This window comes from Amblyraja radiata, chromosome 8 (assembly GCF_010909765.2).
Source record: "Amblyraja radiata isolate CabotCenter1 chromosome 8, sAmbRad1.1.pri, whole genome shotgun sequence".
In the NCBI taxonomy this organism is placed as follows: domain Eukaryota; kingdom Metazoa; phylum Chordata; class Chondrichthyes; order Rajiformes; family Rajidae; genus Amblyraja; species Amblyraja radiata.
In genome coordinates, this window is record NC_045963.1 from 34,763,263 (window position 1) to 34,789,631 (window position 26,369).

The following is a 26,369-nucleotide window of genomic DNA, read 5'->3' on the forward strand; positions in this document are numbered from 1 at the left end:
ATCTAATTTATTTTTCTTATTCTCATCTTTCTTTATTATAACAAAAAAAATAAGAAGCTGTACATAAAATGTATTATGAAATATATATTAGGCACTTTGGTGCCATATGATTGTACTTACTTCTAATAAAATAAAAAAATAAAAATTTTTATTAAAAAAAAAAAGAAGCTTTGGTCTTGGTTAAGGTCACAACAGTGTAAAAACTGTACTCGCTGACATTGGAATATGAACATCAAATATGTTTGAAATAAATATCTCTTCTCATTTTACATGAAATTGCCTATTTAGTCAGTATAAATTTAGGAAAAGAATTTGTTAAATGATCTCATGGTACAATCTTACAATTCTATCCATTATAAAATGTAAAACTATGAGTTGTTTTGACCTAAGAAAATAAGAATATTATTCTAATTGTATTAATTATGAAAAAATCATTTTATTAATAGATACAACATAGATTTTGGTATATTTTCAAAAATTCACGAGAACACTAACATTGGTACAGACAAGCAACAGCAAATTAAAATAGTTCTACTTTTTTCCCCATAAATAATGATATATGAAACAATCCCCATCAACACTTTTTCCATATTGCACAAATTATAAAGGCACAACGTATTTCCACAGGTATATAGTGATTACATTTTTTTTAAATTCTAAAGCCTTTTAATTTAATGGTGACAAGGCTACAAAATCAATTTTAGTACTATAATAACACAACATGAAAAGTGTAATAATATCCGCAGTAGAAATACAGAACATTTAGTTGATAGTGGCTGACAGAACATTAAAATGTTTGTTTAATTTCTGTAGTTCAAACATTTTACATAATGCGATGAAAACTCATTAAGGCCTCATAGTACGTCATTTTGGAAAATGACCTATGGTTCAAAGCACCAGTTTAGCATTATCCTTTAAATATATGTTATCTTTATATCTGGCATATTGGCTTACTGGTAATACTCTCATTTCTGAATAAGAAGGTTAAGGGCTCGGGCTTTATTCCCACACGTATGCAAGGTAAATTTTATATTTGTCATCTTTTGGGAAGTTCTCAAATGTATGCAAAAGAATCCAGGACACAAGGAAAGCAGAGCAGTTCTCCCTATTACCCTTGCCCTCTCCCACAAACCATATCTAACAGATTACCCGATTATCTGTCACTTCGCTGTGTATAAATTGACAGCTACATTGCAACAGTGACTGCATTTCAAAGGAACTTTATGGATTGAAAAGTGCTTTAGGACATCCTTCAAGTAATGCTCTGCAAATGCAAATTATTTCTCTTTAAAGAGACATAACAATAGATTGATGGTCTCAGCATTTGTTATATTAACCACAGAGGTTCAAATTACTTCGCTGATAAAATGCTATGTTCTCCTAAAAATGTATACAGAGAATTTTAAAATATATACTGTTAACATAAGTCTTCGTACAATTGGAGAAACTAAGCAGTCTGTTTTTGATCCAATTTATGGTGATAGATTTTGCATTAAGACCATGGCGATATACAGCATTAAGACCAGTGAGAGAAATGATTACATGTATCACTTTTATCATATATTTATAATCCTCCATTATTATAAATATATTTTGTTGGAGTCATAAATTTATTTTTAATAAAAGCACTTTTAATATCTCCATTAAAGTATTCAGACAAAGGAGTTAATGAGCACATAGAGACTGGGATTTCTTTTTTTTTTGCGGGGGGTGGGGAAGTAGTAAAAACTACACAATAAAACACAGAAATGTTGAGCTTTCATTGACACTGACTTTATCAGGAAAATATTTACAGTGCAATTTAGGCTGCCGACTGGTTTTCATCCATTTTACGTGACAAGCTGAGCAAATTTCTTAATTTCTAACATCACCAGCCATTATTTTAAATTGTGTGTCATTGCAGACAAATTACTGTTGTAACTGAAATATTAGTGAACAATTTCAGAAAAGACTTGTCTCTTCCTCATCTTTATCTCCATTCCACTCGAGGCTCTAATTCTTGTTGAGCTACAATCCCATAAGTGAAAGGCATTCTCCATTTAAACAGCCCACTTTACACATCAGTTCATAAGTTGTAGGAGAACAATTAGGCCATTCAGCCCATTTGCCATTCAAGGCTGATCTATCTCTCCCTCTCAGCCCCATTCTCCTGCCTTCTCCCCATAACCCCTGACACCTGTACTACTCAAGAATCTATCAATCTCCACCTTAAAAATATCCATTGACTTGTCCTCCACAGCCATCTGTGTCAATGAATTTCACAGATTCACCAGCCGCTGACTGAGGTTGAGTCAGTGTGGACTGAATAGTTTTAGCTCATTCAACAACAGAGGAGACTATCATCAAGACTCGTACTGTCCTCTGAAGGTTCAGCTTGGGTAGGTGGATGGTGACCCAGAGCACAAAACCTGCTTTGAGAGAGTCATCCTTATAACTACAGCTAAAATATTCTGGAGGCTCTGCCAAAGAGCTCTGCTCTAAGATCTTTGGGCTCAGCTTTGTTGGGTGATTATTCTTGGATTTCTGCTTACGTTTTCCCCTCAGGATTGTTGGGGATTGCTCAGCCAACTCACCACCAGACTGAAGAGTAAACTATGAACCCTGGCTTATACTTTCAGTAACTGTAGGTTCAGCAGGGATGCAATGATGCTAAGAAAATATAAATTTGAAAATAAATCACAAAAAGATTGAAGCATCCAAATAAAAAAGTAAACCTATTAAAAACATTTAAAATAAATCTTGTCCAATAGAACAATATTCAAAATAAAATTTCACTCATTTAAAAAAATAGTTTTGTGCTCACAGGATATTTTATGTACACAGTCAAAAGCTTCCAGGTAGAATGACTGGATTTAAATGAATCCTCCTACATTTGGTCCTCGAAAATGTAATTTAACTGGAATTGCACCTAGTAATTATGTTTTTCCACGTAGCATGCCTTCTGTCTAAATATTGCCTGTTGGTGGAAAATAAAGAATTTGGTTCACATCCAGAGCATTGAAGTCAGCAGAAAGATGAAACTGCTGATTTGTCAGTTTGGGCTGAGTAAACGCAGATACAAGTAGAAGGCCATCACCTAACCTGGCTTTGAACTTTAAACAGATAAAAATAAGTTGATTAGATTAGTACGCAATGACATCGCGCATTTGTTTGTTTTATGTCTAATGCCCGAACCTGAAGCTTGGGAATTAATCAAATAAGCAGCCAGCTCTGTTGGTTTAACACTTACTGTATTATTAAAAAATAAAACGGTAGGAAGTTAGAAATATTTTTAGAACGTTGACTGAAACTGCAGAATCATACACCGAGTCACAACAAGGATATTGACAGGTACAAAGTGTATTACCACTACACACGGTGGTAATGTGGTTTCTATTATTCAGATATGGCGCGACAACTGTGTTTATCTTTAGTATTTTTTTGGAAATTGTTGGCCTGTTGCTTGAATCAAATGGAATCCTCAGCATTTAATCAGAGCAGGAATTTGAAATTCTTTGAAAGTCTTTGAAATTTCAATGCACACCTTATTTTCAGGACAGGCCAGAATTTATTCCCAATGCTGCAGAGAGTTTTGCTTTGAAAGCAGTCCTTCTACTCTTTGGTCAATGTGAGGAATTCTTCCCGTGTCTTTTGATCCTCACGGAAAACTCCAAGCATTGTGCTGGTCACTGTCTTGCTGTTCATTTTCTGCACACCGCGCATCACCATGCACAAGTGCCTGCAAAAAAAAAAATTGTTACGTCAGTCGGCAGTTGCCAGAGACGATCTCCCCGAAGTGCCGCAGCCCCAAACGGCAGGCCTGGCTCGCCCGCCACGGAGGCAGGAACCCTCCCGAGAGCGAAACTCAGCGAGTCCAGCTCCTGCAAGCCCCTGAAGACCAGGAATCGGAAAGGAGCATGGAGGGAGTCGGCAACAATGGCTGACACTTGATGGTTCGCAGGGCAACCGGAATGGAGGCGATGGCCACAACAAGCCTCTGCAGCTAACTGTGGCTGGACTGTAAAATGATGCAAATATGGCACCGCTTGTAAAGAGACTGAGTGGGCTGTTCTGTACATTCTGTACTAACCGGTGGATTGTATTTATGTAATTGTACTATCGGTGATAGTCTTGCCGATCTATACACAAAACAAAAGTATTCCACTGTACCTTAATACACGTGATAATACAGAAAGCAATGAAACATTCTTTTCTTAATGCATGTTAAAATAGCAGCTCTTTCTTTAATGGTAACTAAGAGTAGCCGGAAGCCAGAGGATTGGGAAACTTTCATAGGACAACAGAAGAAAACAAAACAGGCAATACGGGCTGAAAAGATGAAGCACGAAGGGAGCTGGCCAGGAATATAAAGAAGGACAGTAAAAGCTTCTTTAGACATGTTAAGGGGAAAAGAGTAGAAAAGTCAAATGTGGGTCCCTTGAAGGCAGACACGGGTGAAATTATTATGGGCAACAATGAAATTGGTACTTCAGATCTGTCTTCACTAGATGAACCAATCTCCCAGATGTATTGGAGGACAGAAGATCTAAGGAGGTAGAGGAACTGAAATATATTTTCATTAGGCGAGAAATAGTATTGGGTAGGCTAATGGGACTGAAGGATGATAAATCCCCTGGGCCTGATGGTCTGCATCCCAGGTTCCTCAGGGCTCTAGAAATAGTGGACGCATTGGTAATCATTTTCCAATGTTCAATAGATTCAAGATCGGTTCCTGTGGAGAGAAGGAATGGGTAACGTTTTGGGTCGAGACCCTTCTTCAGATTGATCATCTTTTGTGTCTATCGATTTAGACCAGTATCTGCAGCTCATTCCTACACCTTTTGTCTGCACTTCATGACTGAGCCTTGTGACTTTTGCAGGTAAATATATTTATTGCTTAACTGGTCTTTTCCTCGTGGTAACTCATTAAAACACTTGACCCAAATGCTGCTCGCACTGTTTGTTTATCTGTGCTCTCATCTGATGCTGTAGAAGATTGTATTGGCATGAATGTGCATCTTTCCACAAAGGTGTCACATTATAAAACATATGAGTGTTCTATTCAAGCACATCTCAAGTATTCATCTCAAAATTTTCATCCTATCCTTCACTAACAACTAATGACATCTCCAAACATATAGCTTCCACCACCTATGGAGACAAAGGGAACAGACATTTGCCACCTCCTAGTTCCAGGTGACACATCCTGACATTGGATAACACCATACCTTCAGAGACATCAAATCAATATCCAACATTTCACAGCCCAACAGCATTGAAGGAATGCCTTTACCACATGGATTGCACTGGCTTAAGTAAAAACTCACCACTAGGCTCAAGGGGAAATTGGGATAGGTGATAAAATGGTCGTTTTTCCAAACATACTGACCCCCAGAGAATGAAGTGAAGGCAGACAAGAATGACCCCTGGAAGTGAGCTGGGTCCAGGAACATCCGGACATCCTATATCTTCTATTGGACAAAGTTGAATTTTTTTTTAGGAATTTCAGATGTAGATTGGGAGACCCAATAGAAGTACATAAAACTATGAGAGGCATAGATAGGGTAGACAGTTAGAACCTTCAAGGACTAGAGAGCACAACTTTAAGATGAGAGGGGCAAAATTTAAAGATGTACGGTTTTTTTTTGTGTGGGTGCATGCAATACAAGTATGTTGGTGAGGCAGTTATGATAGTTGCATTTAAGGTTTGAGATAAGCAATTAAGGTTAAGGTTTTAGATGGATATGCAAGAAATGGAGGGATATGGATCACATGCAGGCAAAGAAGATTAGTTTAGCCTGGCATCATGTTCGGCATGGACATTGTGGGTCGAAGGGCCTGTAACTGCCGTAATGATCTATGTCGTATTTCATCTTGTAATGAATTTAATGCCATGCAAAACTGGTAGAACATATTTTTTAAAGATATGTTAATATCAAAATAATTTAGTCCTTTCATATGCGATGTAAAATCTTACAAAGGCAGAGACACAGTATAACTGAGAGCTTAAATCAATTCAAGGCTTGCTTACGTGGCTTCTATGACAACTGCTACTCCAGCTGGTTTCAAAGCCTCTGTGATGGCTACAGCAATTTGCTTAGTTAACCGTTCTTGAACTGCAATGAATGAATGCAAGAAAACAAAAGTTGTCAGTTCTCACCGCCAACAAATAACTATATTTGTTATCATTCACAAACAGGTTTTCATGGGAGCAATAGCAAAAGAATGAGTTAAAGCATTTAGAAATGCAAACTACTGGTATATTAAAGTTGTAGATGCCTCAAATAGACGACCAACAAGGGCATTTATACATTGTTAATATGCACAAAGTTTACATTTCAAGCAGGTAGTGGATCAGAAACCATGGAAAAACATTTTCTGGTCACTATATGTTATTAGACAATAGACAATAGGTGCAGGAGTAGGCCATTTGGCCCTTCGAGCCATTCAATGTGATCATGGTTGATCATCCCGAATCAGTACCCCATTATTAATACATCATAACCATATTTTTAATAGCAAATTTATACAATATTGTTGTAAAGGAGAAGTTTGATGTATACATGTGGAAGAAGAATGTAGAGAATGAGGAAAGCATGAGAACATTTAAAAAAAAAGTTAGGTATGTTCAAGTCTTGATCCTTGTCCAAATCTTTGAATTGTCACCTAATTGGCCAATATATTTGGATAGAAGAGTACTAGGCAACTGACCTGTGACCCATGTTAAAATGGAAAGTGGTCCCCCATATATTGCAAGGAGGGGTTGATGTGGAAATTTAAAACATGGCCATTATATTGATATGTGATAAATATATATAATTTTGAACCAATGGTACCTTGAAGTCTTCTGCTGTAAATTTCAACAATCCTGTTAAGAAAAAGAACAGTCATGTCAGAGTCTGGCACTGTGGATTAATAGTATTAATATCTCTCAGTGCAAGTGTGAAATAACTGAACGTCATTTGCCTGAACATTACATTGCAAGATTCCCATATTTCAAAGGGTTCACGGACAATAATTGTATAATTGAAACCCAAAGATAAAACGTCAAAGAAAAGATTAGTTAATAACATGGAGAAAACTATAGGACCCGGGGGGAAAATGCTTTTGGCACATCAGTCAGAGAACAGAGTATAGAAGTTGGGAGATCATGCTGCAGTTATACAAGAAATTGGTGAGGCCACATTTAGAGTATTGTGTTCAGTTTTGGTCATCTTATTATCGGAAAGATATTGTGAAAGGGTGCAGAGAAGATTTACGAGGTTGTTGCCACGATCAAGGGCTCGAGCTATAGGATTTGGCAGACCAGGACTTTATTCCTTGGAGTGCAGGAGGATGAGGAGTGATCTTTCAGTTTAGAGATACAGCATAGAAACAGGCCCTTTGGCCCAATGCCGACCAGCGATCCCCGTACACGATCCAAGCACAATCCTACACACTAGAGACAATTTATAAGCTTTACCAAAGCCAATTAACCTACAAACCTGTATGTCTTTGGAATGTGGGATGAAACCGGTGCGCCCTAGGAAAATCCATACAGACAGCACCCATAGTCAGGATCGAACCCGGGTTACTAGCGCTGTAAGGCAGCAACTCTACCGCTGTGCCACTGTGCTGCCCTGTATTTGCAATTTTCTAGTCCTCCCTCCTGAATCTTAGAAACATAGAAAATAGGTGCAGGAGGAGGCCATTCGGCCCTTCGAGGCAGCACCGCCATTCATTGTGATCATGGCTGATCGTCCCCAATCAATAACCCGTGCCTGCCTTCTCCCCATATCGCTTGATTCCACTAGCCCCTAAAGCTCTATTTAACTCTCTCTTAAATCCATCCAGTGATTTGGCCTCCACTGCCCTCTGTGGCAGGAAGTTCCACAAATTCACAACTCTTTGGGTGAAAAAGTTTTTTCTCACCTCAGTCTTAAATGGCCCTCCATTTACCTAAGACTGTGGCCCCTGGTTCTGGACTCGCCCAACATTTGGGAACATTTTTCCTGCATCTAGCTTGTCCAGTCCTGATATAATTTTATATGTTTCTATAAGACACCCCCTCATCCTTCTAAATCCAGTGAATACAAGCCTAATCTTTTCAATCTTTCCTCATATGACAGTCCCGCCATCCCAGGGATCAATCTCGTGAACCTACGCTGCACTGCCTCAATCACAAGGATGTCCTTCCTCAAATTAGGAGACCAAAACTGTACACAATACTCCAGATGTGGTCTTACCAGATCCCCATACAACTGCAGAAGAACTTTTAGACGCTTGGAAGATTATGGAAGGCAACATAAGAAGTCAGTCCTTCATTCTTGCAGTATAAGAAAGGACTGGCTTAGAACAGTGTTCAGAAGTTGCCCTGATCGGCTGAGTGCTTGAGGCTACCACTGCTTCCAATCATACTGGCAACCAGGATACAATGCATCTTTAATGGGGCTGTGTAGGAAAGAACTACAGATGCTGGTTTACACCGAAGATAGACACAAAGTGATGGAGTAACTCAGCAGGACAGGCAGCATCTCTGGATAGATGGAATGGTTTTGGGTCAAGACCCTTCTTCAGACAGGAGAATGGAGCTGAAATTGTAAAAAGCCAGCGGAATTCAGGAAGCTGCCAGAATAGGAGAATCAATTTGAATAAATCTACAATAAACAGGGGCCACGGAACATTTTTGAACGTGGGGGGGGGCTGAGCGACCACTGATCACCGGCCTCGAGGGTACCTGGCGAGGGAGCGGGGTGAGGGGTGAGAGGGGGTCCCACAGTAGGGACTTTTTGAAATTTGATGTATTAAAATCATGTTTTTGTGCATCGTAGAAGTATGATTTCAATGTTTTTTAAAGATAATGTAGAGCCTACATGAGAGATAGGAACAGGTGATTGTTATTTTTGTTATTGCTCGATCTCCAAAAACTGGGGGATAATAATCCATCTGGGGGATAACAAGCCATCCCCCACCTCAAAAAATGGGGGGATAAATCCCCCCCAAAAGTGGGGGGATATATCCCCCACCTACCTGGGACACCGGCCACCTGGTACCAGGTATCAGGGGAACCGGTTACCGGGGGATCTGGGCGACAGGTCACTGAGGTACTGGTTACCGGGCACCGGCGCCCGCTCCATTTACCTCTGTGTTTCCGGGCATGTAGATGGATGGGGCGACGGAGGGGCTCAGCGTCAGTGAGACGGGGTGGCACATGTAGTACTCCATGACACGAGGGAGGGCAGAGCGCCCCAGGTGGGTGGGTTACGCCATGGGGGGGGGGGGGGGGGGGGGGGGGAAGGGGGGGGTGTTGGGGCAGGAGGGTGGTGTTGGGAAAGAGGGGTTGTGCTGCGCTGGAGATGTTGGCATGCAGGGAGGTGCGGTTGGCACCAATATTGCTGCTGGAGTCGATGGGTGCAGTGGATGGCAGCCATTAGGCCCATTGAGCCTAGCCCGTCTCTTTGAACAAGCACCCTCCAAAGTCCCCTTTCACCAGGGGCGGAAAACCCGGGGGGGGGGGCCAGAGGGGACACGTCCCCCCCATGTTTTGAGAGGTGCGGGACATCCTCCCCCAAGTTTTTGTAATCCCGATTTTAAAATCTCCACTTTTAGCGCTGGATTGAGCCTCCGAAGCCTCGCACGTGTGTGAGTGTGCGCATGCGCGCATGGCCGCCAAAATATTGTGTCCCCCGTCCCCTCCATGTTTTGATAGCGAGTTCCGCTCTTGCCTTTCACCTTGTGTAGGAAGGGACTGCAGACGCTGGTTTATACCGAAAATAGAAACAAAATGCTAGAGTAACTCAGTGGATCAGGCTGCATCTCTGAAGTGTCACATTGACAGAGAACCTGCTGAACCCATGAATCCTGTTGAATGAAGAGGCCTCGCTATTGATCCAAGGACTCGAGGTCAGTCCCATGCACCTCCCTTGCATTTGTAATTCTTCTGTTTCAAAATAAACACGATTCCTTCTAAATTTTATTTTTCATCTCCTTTTGCATTTTTCTTCATCTTCTCAGGCAAAAGGATATTCATGAATTAACCGATGTTATGAACGTAACTAAATGTGAGAAATCACATTTAGAGTTTACCTACCTTGCTAGTTTGCTGAGCCCAACAACCTTTTTATTTGGTAGGTAACCTATGTGAACCTGCAAGCGAGAAATAAATATAGTAAGAATCGTAAAGAAGATTTCATGTTACATTGCCCTCGACTCATTTGAAAGCTTATAAAAGCTTTCACATTGGCTAAAACAGTGAGACAAAATTAAGAAACCACTAGAGAAGGCAAAATGTCACTGTGGTGAGTAACTGTTCAGGAATGGGAAGGGCAGATACATAAGTGCATAAGTTATGGGAGCAGATTTAGGCAATTTAGGCCACCATGTCTCCTCCACCATTCATTTATGGATGATCTATCTTTCCCTCTCAACCCCATTCTCATGACTTCTCCCCGTAACCTTTGACACCCTTACTAATCAAGAGCCTGTCAATCTCCGCTTTTAAAATATCCAATGACTTGGCCACCACAGCCGTCTGTGGCAATGAATTCCGCAGATTCACCACCCTCTGGCCAAATAAATCCTCCTCATCTCCTTTCTAAAGGTATGTCCTGGTACACTGGAATACTGGCACACTAGTGTTTCTATAGTAATCTTCTTTGCTGCTATTTTGGAACTAGAAAATTGTGCATCATTGATAGATTCCGGCCAAAATCCTCGCATTTATTTACCTCTGCCTTTCATTTTTGTTTTGCATTCTGCATGCAATGAAAAGCACATGCATTTTTACAAAGACTGCATTATACCTTGCAAGTACATTAAAAAAACACTGTTGGTGCTCAAAAATAGAAATATAAAGCATTTCACTGTACCTCAGTACAAATGACAATAATAAACGGATCAAATAAATAGAAAATACTCATATCAAACAAGTTTAACAAGACAATGGTAGTTGTACAAGACATTGGTGATACCACTGTTCGAGTTTGTGTTCAGTTTAGATCATCTTGCCGTAGGGAAGGTGCCATTAAAAAAGTGAAAAGAGTGCAGAGAAGATTTACAAGTATGTTTCCAGGACTTGAGAGCCTGAGCTATAGGGAGAAGCTGGGCAGGCTAATACATTATTCCTTGAAACACAGGAGGCAGAGGGTGATCATATAGAGATGTATAAAATCATGAGGAGAATAGACGGGGTTAATGCAAAGAGTCTTCTTCCCAGGGTAGGGCAATCAAGATATTGGTATTGGTTTAATGCCAAATTCATAGATTATAGATGTTCAAGTTGTATACTAACCTTGCCAAAAAAAGGAACTAGGTGATGCTCACAAAGTGAAAACATTTCAATATCTTTCACAATAACTACTTCATCGTGGTCCTCATCGAAGACAGCATCATTCAAAATGTCTGGAAAAAAAGGAAAAATGTATACTGGAGAGATATTGAAGCTAAATGATGGTAACAATATTTCCAAAAAAGAATGTTATGATCTCTACTAAATTTGGCAGCATTTGGAAGAGAGTGGTATAATTATGACCAGTTTTTTGAGGAGTGTGATTGACGAGGTTAGTGCAGTGAACGTTGTTTACAATGATTTTGATAAAATTTAATTTTAGTTTAAAGATACAGTGCTACGACAGGCCTTTGGTCCACCGAGTCCTCGCCGACCAGCGATGCCCGTACACCCGCACTATCCTACACACTTGGATTCATTTACAATCTTTTCCTGAAGCCCATTAACCTACAAACCTGTACATCTTTGGATTGTTGAACCGGAGCACCCAGGGAAACCCTTACTGCTGCGCCACCATGCCAATCCTCATGGTAGGCTGATCCAGAAGATTAAGATGCATGGGAGCCAAGGTGGCTTGGTTGTTTAGATTCAGGACTAGTTTACCTACAAATGACAGAGGATAGTGGTGGGTGTAATATTGGCTGGAGGTTTGTGATCATTGGAGTTTTTTGGGAAGGCTGGGACCTCTGTTGTTTGTAACATATGTATAAATGACTTGGACATTAAGCTGCATTTGGAATATTTTGTGCAGTTCTGTTTCTCCCTTCACAAAACAAACTTGGATTAGTTTCTCTGAAATTGCCAAGGTTAAAGGAAGACCTGACAGCATATAAAATTATGAGATGCACGGATAAGGTAGGCAGTCAGAACCTTTCTCCCAAGGTTGAAATGTTAAAGGTTAGAGCCCTTGCTGGGTGATTGATGGTCGGTGTGGACCTGCTGGGCTGAAGGGCCTGTTCCCAAGTGCATCTCTAAAACTAAAGTGAAATTGAATTTTTACTGTTGCAATAAATTTAATTCCAACGGAACTATGAAGATAAGACTTTACTTTTTGTGTGCAGTCTCACTCCTAATTTTAATAATTATTGAAATATGTTTTAATACCTCGCCCATCCTTCCAAAGATGGTGGATGCAATTCTGCTGACCAAGATACTAGTTTCATAAGTTCATAAGTTATAGGAGCAGTATTAGGCCATTAGGTCCATCAAGTCTACACCGCCATTTAATCTTTCCCTCTCAACCCCATTCTCCTGCCTTCTTCCCATAACCCCAGACACCCTCACTTTCTTGTTACATAGCTTGCCTCGTATCTTTTAATTAAATACTTGTGCTCTGAAATATAACAATGATATAACCCACTGCCAGTGTGCAGGGTTAACTACTTGTTTATTTTGTAACAGCTGATTTAGAAAGACTAAGCATCACTTAGTTCATTACTGCAATAATTAGGGGCCGGTACAGTAGCATAGTGGTAGAGTTGCTGCCTTACAGCACCAGGTTCTAATTCAATCTTGACTCCGGTGCTGTCTGTACCGAGTTTGTACATTCTGCCTGTGACTGTGTGGGTTTTCTCCGGGCCACCCGACAACCAAAATTCATTTTGTGAACACAAACTTTTTTTAAAAGGCGAGGCAAACAATTGGGCAGCAGCCACCCGACAACCAAAATTCATTTTGTGAACACAAACTTGTTTTAAAAGCCAAGGCAAACAATTGGGCAGGTGCCACCCGACAACCAAAATTCATTTTGTGAACACAAACTTGTTAAAAAGGCGAGGCAAACAATTGGGCAGCAGCCACCTTACAGCCGCATCGAGGGGACTCATGGAGTAGACGTGTGTTCAGTGTTATTCACAGCTCAGAGAGCCGTGACCCTCTCGCTTCCTGGGTCTGGCAGAGACTGTGAGGGACTACACTTCCGGGTTTTATAGTCCCTCCCCCCTGCTGCCAGCGGGGGCAGCAGAGAGAATGGAGATTTTTTTAAAAACATTAATATCTCTCTGATTTTTCATCGATGGGAAAAATGCTCTGGTCCCGGAAGGCGGAGGGGGGCTCTGAGCGAGGTGGCCAAAAATGACGGCTATAGGTGGCGCCGTTCTCTCGGAAATCACACCACAGCGAGCCAAAAGTGGTCAAGAGCAGACTTTTAGTAATATAGATAACCACAAATATTAAACAGCCTCAGAACTTATGTAATCAAATACAGGCTTCAATACATACAGAAGGTGGGGGGGGGGGGGAAATAATTTGGATAACTACCTCACAGAGAATGTTGAAAACAATCCAGATGCCTGGAGGCATTAAATGAAAGATAAATAGATAATGTTTCAAGTCAAAGATCCTTTGTCACGACAAGTGCTTTTTGACAAAAGCATTAACCATATTTTTCTTGCTGCTGCCTGGACAGCTGACTATGTCCAGTATTTTCTATTTTGTTCAGCTTTCCAGCACCTGCAGTACATTTTTAATTTTCATTTAATTGCATAAAGCTGGTAAATATCTGAAATTTCATTTGAATTAGTAGAAAGATACAGCACAGAAACAGGCCCTTCAGCCCACTGAGTCCCCCCTGAACATTGATTACCTGTTGACATTGGTTCCACGTTATCCCACTTTCACATGCACTCCCCGCACTCCAGCGGTAATTTACAGAGGTCAATTGGCCTACATACCTGCTCATCTTTGGGATGTGGAAGGGCAACAGAGCACCCAAAGGAAATTCACAAGGGCACAGGGAGAACGTGCAAACTCCACACGGTTCAGCGAAAGGAGGAGGTTGTGATGGATATTTTGCAATTTTTGGTAATTTAGAATGAAATGGCAGGGAAGTGTGGCAGTTCATTTGGTAAATGACATGTACTGCACTATAAAACCAATGGTCTTTCAATCTGAAACATTTCTTCATTCCTACACTTCAATAATGACCTAGTGCAATGAGAGGATGGAATGCAGTTGCATATTACCATAATCTACATTCACATTTTCTACAGTTTACCAAATATCAAATCATTAAAGCAATGCAAATGAATCATCAAATAGCAGCATGTGTTAACTTGATGATGTATTACTGCCAGCAACTGCACAGTGGTAAACCCTGGTGACACACTATGGATTGGTAAACTATAGCTGCACAGAAGCAAATGTCATCCCATCGGATGCTAGAAGTCCAAAGTAATAATGTTAGACATCCAGAAATACAGCCATACAAGTCATATATTTAGACCATGAACACTCAAATAAAAATTGGAGGAAAACAAAAAAATGCTGGAGGAACTCAGCAGGTCAGACTGCATCTGTGATGGGGATGGACAGTCCATGATTAGGGTCAGGACCCTTCTACAGACCCTGAAGAAGAGTCCAGGCCTGAGACGTCAACTCCCCATTTCCTCCACAGATGCTGCCTGACCCGCCAAGTTTCTCCAGCACTTTGTGTTTAGTTCACAAGTCCATCATTTGTAGTTTCTTGGAAGGGAAGTTTTGATTGGAGAAAGCACAAATACTGGACTAAGGCACTGATAGTCAGACCCAACTAGGCTTCTTGCCCAACAATGGTTTAAAATGTTTTAACTTTTTTCTATGTTCAAAGCTGTCCACAGCTACACTTCTCCCTTCAAGTGTAGCTCTAAGGTCTGTAACTCTCCAAGTTTCTGTCTCTCCCCTAACTCCAGATTCCTGCATGTTCACCCCTTTACGTCTCACATGATGTTGCTGTGCAGGTCAAGCTCTGGAATTTCCATCATAAATCTCAGCCTCTTGCCATTTGCCTCCTTAATTACGAACACCTCACTGTTGATCTCTCAGTAACACATTCTCCTTCTTTGAATCAGATTTATTCTTTTGTCTGATTAATTTTGCAAAGAATTGTAATAAATATGACCCTGTTACCATAAAAGTGATTAAAATATGCAAGCAATAGTTGAGAGCATTACAATACATTTCATTTCACTATTTCTCATGCAGATTCATATTCTTACCCAATACTCCATTTTACTCAGTACCGTACCTTATCCATGGCTTCTTATACCAGTCTAGTAACTGGCAGAAAGACAAGGTTGCTTTCCCAGCCCCGCACGGCCCGATTTTACCTTCTCCCTAAAATCCACAAACCTGACTGCCCTGGCAGACCCATTGTTTCTGCCTGTTCCTATCCCACCGAACTTATTTCCACATACCTCGACTCCATCCTATCCCCCCTGGGTAAATCCCTCCCTACCTATGTTCAAGACACCTCACACGCTCTTCGTCGACTCCATGAGTTCCATTTTCTAGGCCCCCATTCCCTCATCTTCACCATGGATGTCCAGTCACTCTACATCTCCATCCCCCACCAGGAGGTCTCAAAGCCCTCCGTTTCTTACTCGACCGGAGAAGCAACCAATCCCCGTCTACTGATACTCTCCTCCGCCTAGCGGAGCTGGTCCTTACCCTTAATAACTTTTCGTTTGACTCCTCCCATTTCCTCCAAATACAAGGCGTAGCTATGGGCACGCGCATGGGCCCTAGCTATGCCTGCCTCTTTGTAGGGTACGTCGAACAATCCTTGTTCGAGAGGTACCGTGGCCCTATCCCCGAACTCTACCTCCGCTACATCGACGACTGCATTGGTGCTACTTCCTGCATCCACACACAACTCACTGACTTCATCCATTTCACCACTAACTTCCATCCGGCACTCAAATACACCTGGACCATTTCCGACATTTCCCTACCATTTCTTGACCTCACTATCTCCATCGCAGGGGATAGACTCCTGACCGACATCCACTATAAACCTACTGACTCCCATGGCTATCTGGACTACACTTCTTCCCACCCTGCTTCCTGTAAGGACTCCATCCCCTACTCCCAATTCCTCCGTCTACGCTGCCTCTGCACCCAGGATGAGGTGTTCCACACCAGGGCATCGGAGATGTCCTCATTCTTCAGGGAATGGGGGTTCCCCTCCTCTACCATAGATGAGGCTCGCACCAGGGTCTCTTCCATACCCCATGACTGCTTGGGTCCTTGAATGGAGTTGAGGGGGGAGGTAAAGCGACACATGTAGCATCTCCTGCGGTTGCAAGGGAAAGTGCCCGGGGAGGAGGTGGTGCGGGTGGGAAGGGAAGAATTGGCCAGGGAGTTACTTGGATCCATTCAAGGTCCTGCACTCCTCCAACCTCATCTATTGCATCCGCTGCTCTAGATGTCAGCTGATCTACATCGGTGAGACCAAGCGTAGACTTGGCGATCGTTTCGCCGAACACCTCCGCTCGGTCCGCATTAACCAACCTGATCTCCCTGTGGCTCAGCACTTCAACTCCCCCAACCATTCCGAATCCGACCTTTCCGTCCTGGGCCTCCTACATGGCCAGAGTGAGCACCACTGGAAATTGGAGGAACAGCACCTCATATTACGCTTGGGCAGTCTGCACCCCAGCGGTATAAACATTGACCTCCAATTTCCGGTAGCCCTTGCTGTCTCCTCCCCTTCTCAGCTCTCCCTCAGCCCTCTGGCTCCTCCTCTTCCTTTCTTCTTCCCGCTCCCTCACCCTGCATCAGTCTGAAGAAGGGTTTCGGCCCGAAACGTTGCCTATTTCCTTCGCTCCATAGATGCTGCCGCACCCGATGAGTTTCTCCAGCATTTTTGTCTACCCACCATTCAATGTGATCAAGGGATACAAGGGTACAAGGGACATTTATTATCAGATACACCAATTGGTGTAGCAGGGCTGCCAACATTGGGTGAGAGTTGGGAGTGAGAAATTGCGAAAGACCAAGCCCGAGGGAGCATAGCGACCGGGGGGGGGTCGGGAAGGAGGGTGTCCCTCTCCTATTGGTATGGAACATTTGCATTTTTCAGCTTGAAATTGTGCAATATGGTGCATACTGTAGCGAGTCTTTTAACTTACACTTGAATGCAATATATATGCTTTAAATTGGATTGGAGCGTTTTTGAAAGGGGGAAGGCTGAGCGATCACTGATCACTGGCCTTGGCGGTACCCGATGAGGGAGTGGAGCAACCGAGTGGGGAGAGGGTGTGGAAGAAGGGTGTCCCCTCTCCCAGGGTAGGAACCTTTTGAAATTTGATGTATTAAAATCATGTTTTAGTGCACTGTAGAAGTATGATTTCAATGTTTTTTGTATGAAGTATTTTTAAGAGGTAACTTTTTAAGGGGTAACTTTATCCACACAAAGGGTGATGGGTGTATGAAACAAGCTGCCAGAGGAGGTAGTTGAGCCAGGGACCATCCCAACATTTAAGTTAGACTGATACATGGATAGGACAGGTTTGGAGGTATGGACCAAAAGCAGGTGGCGTAGCTGGGACATGTTGGCGGGTGTGGGCAAGTTGCGCCGAAGGGCCTGTTTTTACACTGTATCACTCTATGACTACATTATACCTCCACCATGCATGAATGCTTCAAAATCAAGTGATCGAGTTTTATTGCCATATACTCAAGCATAGAAACATAGAAAATAGGTGCAGGAATAGGCCATCGGCCCTTCGAGCCAGCACTGCCATTCAATATGATCATGACTATTCATCTAAAATCAGTACCGCTTTCTTGTTTTTCCCCATATCCCTTGATGTCGTTAGCCCCAAGAACTAAATGTAACTCTCTCTTGAAAACATCCAGTGAATTGGCCTGCACTGCCTTCTGTGGCAGAGAATTCCACAGATTCACAACTCTCTGCATGAAGAAAGTTTGTTCTCATCTCAGTCCTAACTGGCCCCCCTTTATTCTTAAACTGTGACCCATGGTTCTGAACGCCCCCAACATCGGGAACATTTTTCCTGCAGTTACAGTAAGTGAAAATCTAGCAGGCAAGCAGGATGCTTTCACCAACCACCCCCATTTGAAGTCCACTATCTTCCACCGTATCTACCCAGTGCTTGGTACTTACTTCCAGCAGCCACTGGTTGTCCTCCAGGATGCACCGAGCCGCAGCCTGATCCATGCATGGTCACCTGGGCGAATTCGGCACAGAGACTCTCACGGCAGCGGCGCAACGTTTCAACGTCTCCGACGGCCCGGGACTCTTGCACTGAGGATGCTCCATGGCCGGAGCTGCAGTGAGCGACTCGCCAGCCCGGCAAACACTCGCCAGCCCCGCTCCCCGTCCGCATCTGTCCCCGCCGCTGCTTCTGCTTCCAACATGCAGTTGATATGAGTTTTGAAATTTTCGTTGATCACAGAATTTCTCGCAACAGAGCGAGAGAAATTTGTGATCAGCGTGAGAATTTGGTGAAATGCGTGATTCTCACGGTCAATGCATGGGAGTTGGCAGTCCTGCCTCTCAATCTCCCTCTCCCTCCCCCCCTCTCTCTCTCTCCCCCCCCTCTCTCTCCTCTCTCTCCTCTCTCTCTCCACCTCTCTTTCTCTCCCCTCTCTCTCTCTCTCCCTCCCACCTCACTCTCATCCCTCTCTCCCCCTCTCTTCCGCTCTCTCTCCTCTCAACCCCCCTCTCTCTTCCCCCTCCCCCTCTCTCTCTCCTCTCTCCCCTCTCACTCTCTCCCCTTCCCTCTCTCTTCTCTCTCCCCCTCTCTCTCTCCCCCCTTTTTCTCCCCCCCTCTCTCTCTCCTCTCTTCCCCTCTCTTCCTCCCTCTCTCTCCCTCTCTCTCTCTCCCCCTCTCTCCCTCCCACCTCACTCTCCCCCTCTCTCGTCCCTCTCTCCTCTCTCTCCCCTCTCTCCCTTCTATTTCCCCTAACTCTCTCTCTCCCCCTCCTCTTTCTCCCCGCTACCTCTCTCTCTGGCCCCCCCTATCCTCTCCCCCCCTCTCTCTCTCCTCCTCCCCTCTCTCTCCCCCTCTCTCTCTCCCTCTCTCTCTTCCCCTCTCCCTCCCACTCTCACTCCCCCTCTCTCTCGTACCCCTCTCCTCTCCCCCCTGCTCTCCTCTCTCATCCTCCCCTTCTTCCCCCTAACCACTCTCTTCCCGCTCTCTTTCCCATAACGCTTTCCTCTCCTCTCTCTCTCTCCCCTCGCTTTCTTCTTCTCTCTCCCCTCTTCTCACCCTCCCTCTCTTCACCCCTCTCCCTCCCCCCCCCATCTCTCTTCTTCTCCCTCCCTCTCTATCTCTCCCTCTCTCTCCCTCTCTACAACCACTCCCCCTCTCTCTCTTTTTCTCAATCCTCTCACCTCTGTCTCACCTCTCTCTCTCCCCCCTCTTCCTCTATCGCTCATCTCCTCTCTCTCCCCCATTTCTCCCTCCCACCTCACTCTCCCCCTGGCTCTGTCTCCCCTCTCTCTTTCTCCTCTGTCTCTATCTCCTCTTTCTCTTTGCCCCCCATCTCTCTATCTTTTCCCCTCTCTCCCCTCTCTCTTCCCCCTCTCTCTCTCCCATTCTCTCCTATCCTCTCCTCCCTCTCCACCCCCCTCTTTTCCATCTTTCTTCCCTCTCACCCCCCTCTCTCTCTTCCCCCCTCTCCCACCTCTCTCTCCCCCCTCTCCCTCTTCTCTCTCTCCATTCACGCCCCCTCTGTCTCTCCTCTCCCTCTCCTCTCAACCCCCTCTCTCTCCCCCCACTGTCTCCCTGTCTCCTTCCCCTCTCTCTCTCTCCACCTCCCTTTAAGAGTCTGTCCCTTCGGCACAGAGACACTCGCGGCAGCGGAGCTTCCGACGGCTCCACGGCCCGGGACACTCGCACTGTCCGGAGCGCTCCATGGCCAGAGCTGCAGCGAGCGACTCGCAGCGCCGCCAACACTCGACAGCCCCGCAAAGTCACCAGTCCCGGCTCCCCGCATCTGTTCCCGCCGCTGGTTCTGCTTCCATCCCTTCCGCAGCCCCGGCTCTCCAACACCTGCGGACCATGCAGTTTATCCGAGTTTTGAAATTTTCGTTGATCACAGAATTTCTCACCACTGAGCGTGAGAAATGTCTGATGAGCGTGAGGGCGTGAGAGTTTGCTTGAGGGCGTGAGTCTCACGCTCAAAGCGTGAGAGTTGGCAGCCCTGGTGTAGTGAAATTTGACTTGCCATTGCAGCACACGAATAAAGATAAGACACAACATTAAAGAATTTAACAATAAACATAAAAACATCCCCCCACAATGGTTCCCACTGTGGGGGAAGGCAGCAAAGTCCAGTCCTGATCATGGCTGATCATCCCCAATCAGTACCCAGTTCCTGCCTTCTCCCCATATCCCCTGACTCCGCTATCTTTAAGAGCCCTATCTAGCTTTCTCTTGAAAGCATCCAGAGAACCTGCCTCCATTGCCCTCTGAGGCAGAGAATTCCACAGACTCACCACTCTCTGTGAGAAAAAGTGTTTCCTCGTCTCAGTTCAAAATGGCTTACCCCTTATTCTTAAACTGTCTTACCCCTTATTCTTAAACCAGAACTGTGGTCCCTGGTTCTGGACTCCCCCAACATTGGGAAACATGTTTCCTGCCTCTAGCGTGTCCAAATCCTTAACAATCGTATATGTTTCAATAAGATTTCCTCTCATCCTTCTAAACTCCAGAGCGCACAAGCCCAGCTGCTCCATTCTCTCAGCATATGACAGTCCTGCCATCCCAGGAATTAACCTTGTAAACCTATGCTGCACTCCCTCAATAGCAACCTCAAATTTGGTTTGCATCTGCAGTTTCTTAATTCTCTCTTTAGATCTACATTCTTTTTTTTGCAACAGATGTTGAAACCATCGCAAGAGTTGCATTTACAACTCTGTGCAGTGCAATGACTCGGAGGTAAATTTGCATTAGGTGCTCTGAGCAAATGCAATGTGTTCGTGTCCCAGCATGCTGCAGACCATCTATTCTGCTGAATATAGAAGCTGAATACAGCAGCGCTCTTTCAGAATGGTTTAAATTGTGGCAATTAACTCTCTATATGCCAATGATCCCCTCTATCAGACTGTGCTGGAGCATTGCTTCCATGTGCAAAAGTCTTCAGGAGACTATCTTTATTGGCCCATAACCACTCCTTTTATTGCCATGGTGACCACTGCAGAATGAAAGCATCACAGGACCACCAGGACGTCAGTCATGGCCCTTAAGCAATTGCTGTTTGTGTTCAAACACAAACAGGATATTGAGGTTGCTTTCTATTTCAGCCTTTGGCAAAACCAGCATCGAATTATAGGCTAATTGGCTTGGTAAAATTGTAAATTGTCCCTAGTGCATGTACAATAGTGTTAGTGTATGGGGATCGCTGGTCGGCACAGTCTCAGTGGGCCAAAGGGCCTGTTTCCGCACTGTATCTCAAAACTAAATGCGTGCTGGGGAAGCAGCAACTTTAGGGAGTGGGGTGGAAGATATATGGTGAAGCAGCATGGGCCACTTTGTAATAATTATTAAAACATTAAAGATCCACTCGAATAAGTTTGTGTACAAGATGTACATTATATTTTTTAAATATCAAAGTCACAGAGCACAGGAAGAGGCCCTTCAGCCCACAAAGTCTGTGTTGGCCATCAAGTACCCATTTACAATAAGATATTGCCCTTCCAAGAGTGGTCAAATTTGTATTCTCATGCACCCCCTTGTATTTGCTTAGTTAATGGGGACCTTGCATAGAGACATAGAGTAATACAGTGTGGAAACAGGCCCTTCAGTCCAACTTGCCCACATTGGCCAACATGTCCCAACTACACTAGTCCCACCTGCCTGCGCTTGGCCCATATCCCTCCAAACGTCCTATCCATGTACCTGTATAACTATTTCTTAAACATTGGGATAGTTCCAACCTCAACTACCTCCTCTGGCAGCTTGTTCCATACACCCACCACCCGTTGTGTGAATGTTACCCTTCAGATTCCTATTAAATATTTTCCCCTTCACCTTGAACCTAGTCCTCGATTCCCCTACTCTGGCCAAGAGATTCTGTGCAGTGTTGGAAAAGTGGTAGGATATCTCCATCTACCGGTCTCTGGTAAGAGACTGGAATGTTGTTAAGTCTCTTTGAGTATCGGGCTTCTAACTTATTTTACATAACCACCGATGTTTCTGGTATCACCTGCAAGAAAAACTATGAAATCTGGTTCAGGGCTTTGTATAGATCAAATTCCTGAACAATTAAATGGCAAGGAATATCTCTCAAGTATCTGGGACAAGAATTTATCTTTTTCCCAGAGTTGGGGAAATTGAGAACCAAAGGACATAGGTTGAAGGTGAAGGGGGAAAAGTTAAGAGGTGCCCGAGGGGTAACTTTTTCAACACAAAAGGTGGTGGGTGTATGGAACGAGCTGCTGGAGGAGGTAGTTGAGGTAGGTACTATGGCAACATTTAAGAAACATTTGGGTAGGTACATGGGTAGGATAGGTTTAGAAGGATATGGGTCAAACGCAGGCAGGTGGGACTAGTGTAGATGGGACATGTTGACCAGCGTGGGCAAGTTGGGCCGAAGGGCCTGTTTCCACCTGTAGGCTCTTTGACTAAATGGTTTTGATTGAAAAGTAAATCGTTTTGTACCTACTTAACGTTACCATAGTTGTTTACGATATACTGGAATCATTTTTGCTGCTGTTGTATTGTGTGGTAGCTGACATGCAGAACGGGCGAGGAAAACAATTCGTTTGTGCACATTTTGCCCTTAGTTTCAACCCTCTGTTTGACAGATGGCGTCACTATACTGTTGGATTGGTTATTTCTTCTTGATCTTCAATCAGTAGCACTCTCCGACCGTCCGTTCCGCCCTCAACCCCCCCTCTCCTCTCTCTCTCTCCCCCCCACCCCCCTCGCAGCCGGGATGCCCTGCAGCCTCAAAAGGCGACCTAGAGCTGCACACGTTGTTCATTTAGTTTTCCCTCCGCATTTAAACGCACTAACTAGGCGGGACAGAGCCAATGGCTGGTTTACTGAATGCATGCCAGCTCTCCGCTGAATGAATGACTGCATGACTGAACGAAAGAACAGCCAACTCGCCCTAACAGCCTAACTCGCCCCTGTTGTAAATCTTGCAACAGGGATGGGTTAGGTTTGAGTTACAAATAGTCCGAGGTGGTCTCAAATTAGATCGTGGGCTGAAACTTTTTTTTTTGTCCCGGTAGCCTTTGGTGAAGAATCGCATGGCTTTATTTACAAGCAGGCATGTCTGTTTCTGCTTGTAAATTAAACATCACTTGAACGAGCGTTCTCAGATTTGACTGTGTACATACATCATTTTATATTTGCTCCTGACTCAATTGAAAATTTAGACATTGTAAGCGTAAAATAAAATCAGCGCCCGTTGTTTGCAAGTTTAGAAGTACAGCACGGGAACGGGCTTTTCAGCCCTCTTTATCCGTGCTGAACACGATGACAAGATAAACTAACCTCATCTGCCAACACATGACGCCTGGCCAAGATAGACACAAAATACCGGTCAAGCAGCATCTCTGGAGAAAAGGATTAGGTGACGTTTCGGGTGGAGACCCCTCCTCACACTGAGAGACAGGGGAGAGGGAAACTGGAGGTATGAAAATGTACAGAACAAAGCGGAGCCGGCACCGATGACCAAGGAAAGGTGGAGCCCACAATAGAAACATAGAAATTAGGTGCAGGAGTAGGCCATTCGGCCCTTCGAGCCTGCACCGCCATTCAATATGATCATGGCTGTGGAAGAGGTGATAACGAAGGGATACAAACAGTGAAACTAGCAGGATATCTTGAGCGAGGAAGGAACAGAGAGAGAGAGAGAGAGAGAGTGGGGGGAAATGCAAGGGTTACTTTAAATTATAGAAATCAATATTCATATACTTGAAATTGGAGAAAGTCTAACCATAAGAAAGGTCCTACATCACGACCTCACAATCATGATCCCCTCGATTAACTTTTCTGCACTCCACTCACAAATAAAGTAGGGAAATGTAAGCTTGAAATATATCATTTTGATAAATTGTTTCATTCTTGAAACAGTTTTTACCTGGGATATTGTCCTGGTAGCCTTTGGTGAAGAACTGCATGGCTTTAGCCGCCCTGCGGGGAGTTTTCAGCAAACCCTCTCGCTCCGGATTCTCGCCCAGCCCTTTGAGAATGGTTGTGTAGGCTTCTTCCAGCCCGGCCAAGGCATCTCCTCCGCTCCGTGTCTTCTCCTCCCTCCACTGCACCGTCACTTGCTTGGGCTCCAGCGTCAGATTGCTGAAACCGTCGAAACAATTGGCAACGAACTTCTTGGCACAGCACATGCCGTTGATCTCCGCGGCCACTATCTGCTTGGCGTAATTCATGGTGCCCGGCTACTGGAGAGCTTGCAATGTTGTTGTTGTTGTTGATGATGTTGATGTTGATGATGCTGTTGATGATGATGATGATGATGATGCCCCCGATGTATCCGAGATGTGCCGAGTGGAATCAGCGATCACTGCATCCTTGGCGCTTCCATTTATACCCCTGGAGATTAATAGAGTCGAGTCTCATTTGATTAGTTAGTGCGTTGTTCACACGTCAGCGTTTGGGCCGGTGCAACTGAGCCATATTAAATCGTCTGCCCCCCGGCTAGGGTTATTTCTGGGGGAAAGATAATTGTATGTCGAAGATAAGAATGTTTCCACGGCGCTCGCAGTCACTAACTAGTTATAAATAGAGAACAATCACTATTAGACAGGAAATTGGATGCTTTTTGTCTGAGTGCGGCCATAAAGCATGGAGCGAGAGCAATGAAAGATCCTTTAAGTACAGGAAATAACGTCAAAGCGTGTGGTCATCAGTTGCAGACCTCGGCTGCAATATTGGAAGCGACAGGCATGTCGGTTTCTGCTTGTACATTAAAGCATTAAAAAAACTAGGAATAAAACAGGCGAGGTGATCTGATTAATAGAAACATAGCTTAAAGAGGAAGACGCTTTAAAAACATCTTAATTCAGTATTTTGCAGGGTGTAGGCAAGGTCAATGCGTGCCATTCTATCGTTAACTCACTGAATAGAATGGATAAGAAAGGTTTAATTGGGACCGGGCCAAACGCCGGCAGGTGGGACTCGTGTAGATGGGCCAACTTCGCCGTGTTGTGGGAGTCCAGAACCAGAGGTCACAGTTTAAGAATAAGGGGTAGACCATTTAGGACTGAGATGAGGAAAAACCTTTTCACCTAGAGAGGTGTGAATCTGTGGAATTCTCTGCCACAGAAGACAGTGGAGGCCAATTCACTGGATGTTTTCAAGAGAGAGTTATATATTGTTCTTAGTGCTAATGGAATGAAGGAATATGGGGAAAAGGCAGGAACGGGGCACTGATTGTGGATGATCAGCCATGATCATATTGAATGGTGGTGCTGGCTCGAAGAATCAAATGGCCTACTCCTGCACCTATTGTCTATGTTTCTATATGTAGCGGCAGATTTTTCATATCTTTCGAGAAACTAACTCTCTAGCCGCTAAATGAATGAGCAGGGATAAGGGGAATATCTTCGATACGCATGCGAGCTGGCTCACAGAGACCTTCAGAGCTTCTTCACAGATATGGCTCCAAAACACAGTCTTTTGATGAATAAATGCTTTATTGTTGATAGAAAACAGTAAGATACATCCAAATTTCTTCCGACTCGTTACTACAATCTTCATCGAACACCAGCTCATTATTTTAAACATTAGAAAACTCCTCATGTCTCCATTACACTTCGCACAATCTCCTTGGCTTGCACGATTGAAGGGTTAACCTTCTCTCTACTCGCTCCAAACTGCACTAAAAACGAAACTTCTGCGCAAGCATCTTAGCTCCAAACACGCCCAAAAACACGTCATAAATCCTACCCACAATATAATGGGTAGTCTAAAATTTAAAAACACATGCCATCGTCAATGACATGCAAAACAGGCCAAATGGCCACTACACTATATACTGGACTGGAGAAGGGCAGCTTGTTCCTTTCCTGAAGCACATCAATGAAATAGAAGGTAGACAAAAATGCTGGAGAAACTCAGCGGGTGAGGCAACATCTGTGGAGCTAAGGAATAGGTGACGTTTCGGGTCGAGACCCTTCTTCCCCCTCCCTCCTCACCTTATGATCTCCCGTTAGATGAGACATTTTCTGCAATGTTCTACACCTAGGCTGAGAGTTTCAATTATGTTCATGTTGTTTTTCGATCATTTTGACAAAATAAAGTTTTTCATTGAGTGCCCTAAAATGTAAAGAATTTTACAAAATTTGCCTAGGACGATGCAACATTTTCATTCCAAATGGACAGGCAATTTAGTAAAATTATGCAAATCTGTTACTAGGGTAACAAAA

At 43.9% G+C, this 26,369-nt stretch overlaps 1 protein-coding gene across 1 annotated transcript; it reads right to left on the reverse strand.

Moving 5' to 3' along the window:
* Window positions 1–408: 408 nt before the first annotated feature.
* Window positions 409–24,702, reverse strand: LOC116976054 (GTP cyclohydrolase 1-like). The gene is made up of 6 exons (XM_033025540.1): window positions 24,068–24,702; window positions 11,249–11,358; window positions 10,049–10,104; window positions 6,816–6,847; window positions 6,011–6,095; window positions 409–3,718 (listed from the first exon to the last, which is right to left on the reverse strand). The coding sequence occupies exons 1-6, from the start codon at window positions 24,369–24,371 to the stop codon at window positions 3,592–3,594; spliced, it is 714 nt and encodes a 237-aa protein (XP_032881431.1). The 5' UTR covers window positions 24,372–24,702; the 3' UTR covers window positions 409–3,591.
* Window positions 24,703–26,369: the final 1,667 nt, after the last annotated feature.

Excerpts from the sequence above, each read along its gene's own strand:
- LOC116976054 (XM_033025540.1), bottom strand. The coding sequence starts at position 24,371 with ATGAATTACGCCAAGCAGATAGTGGCCGCGGAGATCAACGGCATGTGC. Across the intron at positions 6,096-6,815 it reads TTACAGCAGAAGACTTCAAG|TTCAAGAACGGTTAACTAAG; the intron begins GTACCATTGGTT and ends CATTCATTGCAG. Across the intron at positions 3,719-6,010 it reads GCAGTTGTCATAGAAGCCAC|GCACTTGTGCATGGTGATGC; the intron begins GTAAGCAAGCCT and ends TTTTTTTTGCAG.